Below are 7,116 nucleotides of genomic sequence, written 5' to 3'. Positions count from 1 at the left end.
TCCTCTGAATTGATTATTCCTGTCACACCCATTGAGATAGTCTCTGGATTCTGTTTTCATCCGTGCTAAATGTGGGTTAGAAAAAAGTTCGGTTTCCCAGTGGTTATTAAAACCTGGCCATCAACTATTTGATGTGTAGCTACATTAAAATATTTAAAGCCTGGGGCGCCTGGGTGGCTCAGTCGGTTGAGCGACCAACTTCAGCTCAGGTCATGGTCTCACAGTTTGTGAGTTCGAGCCCCACATCGGGCTCTGTGCTGACAGCTCAGAGCCTGGAGCCTGCTTCTGATTCTGTGTCTCCCTCTCTCTCTGCCCCTCCCCTGCTCATGCTCTGTCTCTCTCGGTCTCAGAAATAAACATTAAACAAATTAAAAAAAAATAAAAATAAAAAAAATAAAATATTTAAAGCCTGAGTTGGGATATAGGTGCTGGAAACGGGAGATTGTAAAATGATTGTTGCCATAAAAAGGAATTGAAAACTGACGGGCTAGAAAAACTACTCCCCGTGTGAAAATTTCACTTCTGTCTGTTTGTTTTTTTTTAACTTTAAGAAACTTAGATTCTTTCATTCTAGCCCTTGTGAGCACCATATTTTGCTTGTTTCTGCTCTAGGCATTGTTTCTTGACATAAGACACTGGAGACTTGAGTTCTTTAAGTTAATGAAATTGGGCCCTTTCCGAGCTGAGTTGATATAATACACATGGGGGATAGTGGGGTTACTAGATGGCACAAATTACGTCACAGAGGGCTGTCTCTTGTCTCCAGGGGGACATAACGAGATGGAGTAAGAGTTCCGTGGGGGGCAATGAAGCTTCACTTCAGATGGCGGGTAAACCATGTTCAGCGTGTTTGGGTAGTAACCACTTAGGACGACAGCCGGATCCTCCTAAACCGCTGTCGTCAAAATAATATTACCTAAAACCGTTGTCCCGGGAGGTCGAATATGTTTGGGAAATGGGGTCACCACCTCTTGGAGATTCCAGATGCATATTAGAATATTAAAAGCTCTAAGAAATCCTTCAGTAAAAAAGCCTGTTCGATCCACCATTTTCTAACCTTTCTGGCTGTGGACACATTCTCTTGAGAGGCATAATGTCCATTTTGCAATCACTTTCTGTGTTTTATAGATGCATCTAGTGACAAACTAATGCCCGAACATTGAGTAATTTCCCAGGGCTTGCATTACCAGGTTGGAGATAATCATTAACAGTTGTAAGCTTTTGGGGCACCTGGGTGGCTCAGTCGGTTAAGCATCTGCCTTTGGCTCAGGACATGATCTCAGTTTGTGAGTTTGAGCCCCACGTCAGGCTCTCTGCTGTCAGGGTGGAGCCCATTTTGGATCCTCTGTCTCCCTCTCTCTCTGTCCCTCCCCTGCTCGTTCTCATTCTCTCTCTCTCTCTCTCTCTCATTCAAAAATAAATTAAAAAAAAAAAAAAAGCTCTCACACTGATTTGTCACTATAAAGCACTGCACTTACTGGAATATGCCCTGTGGGTGCCTGGCTGGCTCAGTCAGAGGAGCGTGACCCTTGATCTTGGGATTGTGAGTTCAAGCCCCACTTTGGGTGCAGAGATTAAATAAAACTTAAAAAAAAAGAGGAATATGCCCTGTAACTGGAGTTCATGAAGGTGACTTCCTTCGGGATAACTTTAAGAGGACAGTGTGTGATGAAAAATCAAACAGGAAAGATAATTTCTACCAGACGGAAAGCGTTGGTGTCGAGGAGGTTGTTGGAACGTCACAGTCGATGTTATGATTCCCATATGCTTTTCAAAGCATCATTGACAGAAACCCCACTCTTGTCAAGGCCACCTTCCATGTTGCCCAGTCTAGTGGTCGATGTTCAGTCCTCATCAGAATTCATTGCAGCATTGGTTACTTCCTCCTCCTCGAGATACTTACTCTTCATGGTGCCTTCCAGGAAACCAGTCTCTCCTGAACTTCCTCCTCCTTCCGTGGCTTCTCTCATTTGCTCTGCTGGACCATATATATATTTTTTAAACCACTAAGTGTTGAAGAACCCCAGGGCTCAACCTTCTAGTCATATGTTCTCTCTCTAGGTGGTCGTCTTCAGTCCCACAGCTTTAAGCTCTATAGGTATGTGACCATGAAATTTATATCTTTGGGCTTGACGTTGACGCTCTGTGCATTTATACTTACTAGCCTTCTTCACATGCGAGATACCATCATAAAATGAACATGTGCAAGACAATTGTGGAGCACCTCCTTCATCCTCCCGCCAGTGTTCACTGGCCTCGTCATCTAGCCGGTAACTCAAGTCAATGCCTTGGGGTCATCCTAGATTCCTGTTTTTCTCACACCCATACATACCCACTCCAGCAGCAAATTCTATCCATTCGACTTTCGAAATAGAGCTTGAATCCAATCGCGTTCACTACTTCGGATGCTACCGACATTGTCGAAGCCACCAACGTCTCTTGCGTAGTTTAGGCAGTGGTGCCCTCGCCAGTGTCCCGGTTTCATTCCTGCCCCCCAGTTTCTTCTCCTCACAACAAGCAGAGTATTACTTTTAGAAGTGTAAATGAGACCACGTGCCCTGCCTGCTCGCAACTCCCAACGATTTCACATAAAAACAACAGAATCTGTGCTCCCGCCATGGCAAGTAGGATCTGGCCCCTCGCTGCCACTCCCGCCTGCTTCCTGCTCCTGTCACCACCTTGCTCACTGCATTTAAGCCTCACTGGCCAGCTTGCTGCCTCTCAGGCACGGCACACGAATGCTGGCCGATGCCTGTGCACTCACCCCTTCCCCTGCCTCCTACGAGCCTTCCCTGGGACTTGGAGTTACTGCTCCCGCCCGTCATCTAGTGCCAGCACAGACGGCACCTCCCTACGAAGGCTTCCAGGAGCATCTGTTGCCAATCCCTCTTCCCACTCCCCTGCTTTATGTTCCTCTGTGGCACTCAAGTATCCTTCATCTCCCGGCGTGGTCCTCTCCTGTCTTTCTGTCTTCAACTGCAGTGTAATCTGAGGCAGATGCTTCTATCTCATTCTCTGCCGATTCTCTGCACCTAATCAGTGCCTTGGACATAACAGGTGGCTCAATAAATCTTTTTTTTTTTTTCCTAAAGATTTTATTCTTAATCTCTGCACCCAGCGTGGGGCTCAAACTTACAACCCGGAGATTAAGAGTCACATGTGCTTCCCGACTGAGCCAGCCGGGCACCCCCTAAATCTTTTGAAAACGAATAAATGAATCAATCCTCTAAAAGACCGCTCGGTCAGTCTGTCTTCCTTTAGTGAATCTGGCGTACAGATGGATTAGATTCCTGCCTCCAAGCAGCAGACGGACATCTGGGAACAGGGTGATCCCCTTGCACTCTGAAATGTCACACTCTTCAAAGGAGATCAGGTACAAAGCCCCACTTGCTCTGGAACTGATTTTGAAGTGGGGTTTCAAAACCTCTGCCTTCCCTTATTCTGATTATACGAACGAGGGAAATAGTGATTCTCAGTCTAACAGTTTTGTTTCTTCTAAAATACCAGCCATGTGAACCTACGGTTTGAGAGAGACCTCTCTTTGGAAAATATTTGGTCATTTGTTTCTGAGCTGCATATAAAAGGCTCGATCATCCACAATGGATAACACACTTGTTAAATTTAAAATATTTTATTTCAGGAAAGGTACACTTAGATTTGCTTCAATCTCGTTTTCTATATTCTCAAATTAATCATGATCATCTTAGATAAAGCCATTGATCCTTCTTTGTAAATCTGTATAAAAAGGATGCGGGTTTGTTTGTTTGTTTGTTTGTTTTGAAAAACCACAAGAAAAATACAGCTACTTTCTTTTTGTCCAGGTCAGTCACTCCAGTTAGATTGCACATTGAAGTCCGGCAGCCATCAGCAATTTTTCAGTATTTACAGGCATAGTTAAAACTACACCCTTAGACCATCAGCCTTCAAAAAAATTTAGATCTGTTTGACTTAACAATAATTATGTACCAAACATACGAACAATTTCGAATCTGCTTATGAAGAGGTTTTAAAAATAAAAATTGCTAGCATTTATGAAGCAGTTTCTAGGTCAGGCATACAATAATTGCTTTAAACAAAGCCACTTCATTCTTTCAGAATTCCTTTGAGGTAGGGTAAGTTCTTTTAGAAATGTCACTTAGATTTAACAAGAACAAGCAAGGCTGGAAGACCATCAGTGAGGGACCCGCCCAGGGCCGCACAGCTAGAAAGCGAGGCCTGCGCCCGCTCTCCGGCCAGGGCCCCGTCACCACACAGGATATGCTGGCAGACGCGGCCGGCTGACATGACAAGGCCACCGATCTGGGGTACACTGCTCAGTGTGGGGCCTGCGGCTCAGGCTACAGAGAACCTCGATCCCCTTTTTACAGCCACGCATGCACGTTTGTACATAACGCAGAGAAGCTGCAGGTAAGCGCACGTACAGTCACCGTCACGGCCATTTTACTACTTACAGACGCCTCCGTGGTCTCACCCTTTCCAAGTGGCAGGCTCTGTGCCTTCTCGATCACTAGGGGATCTGCTCGGTCGGGAGAGCCCCCTCCTCCACACTGCTTCCGGCGTGCTGCTCCCCCCGCATCGCTCGGCAGTCCCAGCTTTTTGTTAAGGAAACCCACCTGACGTGGTACAAAGAGCTGTTTTCCTTGACAAAAGATGTAAAGTTTAAATCAGGTATTTTTGAGAATTTCTCGGTGCTGTGCCTACACTTCGCGTAAGCGCGGTCAAGTAAAAGAAAACCGGAACCTTCATCCCATTCTCCCAGACGGCTCCTGAGCCCGTTAGCACTGATCGTTAGCAGTGGGGTACTTGCAGGTAGATGTTTAACAACTGGCTCTCCGGGGGGAAGAGAAAGGGGAGGATGTGTAGCCTCTGCCAGTTTCTATGGGGTGAATCCTCCCACGTGGCTGATCTCGAGCCACCAGACATGTTACCACTGACAGCGCATCTGGGAAGAGAAGGACAGAGCCACACCTCCGTATCCTATTTTCCCTGTACAGGTACAATACGCTTAGATACCTTCAAGGAAGGGATGAGTTTTGAGTGGTTCTTTCCCTTGTCTTTGATGGAATTGTTAACTTTCTATAAAATCTCATGTTTCATACTGGCCGAGTTTTAACAACTAGCTCTCAAAAGGAAATGCTAACAACCGGCTTTTATCAGCTAGTACGAGCCAGCCCAGCATACCACTGAATTAGTGTCCCAAAGATAGCAAGATTCGACTTTTCCTTTCGATGTTTTAGATTTTAAACGAACTACGGATATCAGCAACGGGAATTTGAGGGACTGTGGCTTACCAAAAAGTAAAAAGCACGTAAATCATTTGAGCATGCCGGGAACTAACTTGGGGTTTGTTTTGACTGATTTCAAATATATCTACAGCAAGCAGTGATCATCGAACTTTACAATTTCAACCTGTTCTTTCAAACTTCAACGAAAAGTGATATTCAAACCCAGGGGATGGTCCATGCAGGAGGTGGTTGGTGGCCAATGGAGTGAAGCATACGGCTGTCTTCTTCCTTCCCATCGGGGTATCCTGGACACCTCTTACCAAAGGTCCGAACCGGGGGAGAGGAAGGTAACTTGAATATCCATCCAGTAAACTGCTAATGATTTTCCCAGTCCGTTCAATTTCTTCTACCTAACCAAGTATTTGTGGAAAAGATCCGAGCCAAGGCGTGGAGAGATCACCTCCAGGGCGACCCCCAATTTCTTGAACACTTTGGTCTGTGCTGGTGCTCGAGAGGCCGGCCGTCTTCGCCTGCCCCCTTCCCCCAGTTTTACCTCTGGTAGCACTCTGGGCTTTCCATTCCCAGTGCTTTGTCCTGGGTAGGAACTACAACAGAAAAAACAGGTAGCATGCGTCAGCAGCTCTGATTAGCTGCGGCAATTATTCATTCCGAGAGCTTCCCCGGGCTTTTGCTTTTCCCATCCTATGGCTCCATAGGGAGAACAAGCAGAGAGTCAGACTTACTGGTTCTGGCAAACTGTTGGTGGAGGGAGTTCGTTGAGACTCGCGTCTGGGGCTCAGGGAATATAGGTTTCTTTTGGTCTCCCACCAACAGGGCACTCATTGGGTGTTACTCATTGGATATTCACCAAATAGTTCTTGAATGTGTGGCCTAAATGAAGGCTCCACGCTGAGTGCTAGGCTAGACACCAGCTGGTACCGGCCACCTTGGAAGCGGGGCTACAGTTAGTGCTGACCGGGGTGTGGGGGGTGGGCGGTGGTGGGATTGCTCTTCTGGGCTTTAAACTGAGTGGTCATCTGAGAGATCGGATTGCAGACACCCATTCCTTCAATTTTTTGGTGATCATGTTGCTTTTATGGAGAGGATGAGGGCTCCGCTTGGGCCCCTTCTCTTAAGAACTGGCCACGTGCACAGCTGATACACTGCCTAGGACTCTGAGATCTCTGGGCAGAAAGGCTGGGAGGCTCAGGGACATGAAAATAGCCTCGGGACACCCCCTGCCTTGGGTCTCCAGGAATGAGACTATTCTTAGGAGGTGTCTCTGCCCCAAAGGAGCTTTTCTTTGCCACTTGGCCTGAAGGACCTCTTTTTGAAAAAGAAATTGGGACTAGAGTCAAAATCCCAAACTGCAAAGAGATGGCCAATTAGGCCTCTGGGCCGTGTTCCAGCCAAGGAGGCAGACGCCGCCTTTCAGGGCCCCACACGGGCTGGAAAGGGAATCCTGGCCCGTGGTCCCACGGCATGGTGGGATGCAGGAAGCCAAGTTCACGATCCGTGCCCCTCTCCTGATGGAGAAACCATGAGTCAGCCTATCCCATTCCCTCCTGCCCTAAGAGTCCAGTGCGGACAATCGCATGGCAAAGCAGGAAGAGGGGAAAAGGAAGCTGCAGAAAAATAAACACTTCCTCGCATTTTACTTGGAACAGAACAGTATTGGTGGCGTGCTACGATCTACAGCATCTCCCACAGCCTCGCCTCACTTTGTTTTCCTCCTCTTGTGTAGCAACAGATTCTTTCCTTACCTGATGAGAGTCCAGAGTGCATCCTGTGGAAAAACAGGAGCAAGACATAGAAGGTAAAAGCCAAGCAACCAAAGATCACGCCACAGACCAGGAAGCTATAGCTGCCCTGGGCCTGGAAAATCTGCCAG

The 7,116-nt window shown here is 47.0% G+C and overlaps 1 protein-coding gene across 2 annotated transcripts in view; it reads right to left on the bottom strand.

Moving 5' to 3' along the window:
* Nucleotides 1-3,612: 3,612 nt before the first annotated feature.
* The window catches only part of SLC60A1 (solute carrier family 60 member 1), a 31,035-nt gene continuing 27,531 nt past the window's right edge, over nt 3,613-7,116 (bottom strand). Inside the window, exons 9-10 of one of the 2 annotated variants that reach the window (XM_060644281.3) lie at nt 6,989-7,109; nt 5,653-5,830 (exon numbers count right to left, since the gene is read on the bottom strand). In XM_060644281.3, coding sequence (XP_060500264.2) covers nt 5,775-5,830; nt 6,989-7,109 — 177 coding nt within the window. In that variant the 3' untranslated portion in view covers nt 5,653-5,774. Of the gene's footprint in view, nt 5,831-6,988; nt 7,110-7,116 lie in introns of both variants that reach the window. The other variant, XM_060644280.3, reaches the window with a different exon arrangement.

The sequence above is a fragment of the Panthera onca genome, chromosome F1 (genome assembly GCF_046562875.1).
Source record: "Panthera onca isolate mPanOnc1 chromosome F1, mPanOnc1 haplotype 2, whole genome shotgun sequence".
Lineage (NCBI taxonomy): Eukaryota > Metazoa > Chordata > Mammalia > Carnivora > Felidae > Panthera > Panthera onca.
This window is presented reverse-complemented; position numbering and strand designations above follow the sequence as displayed.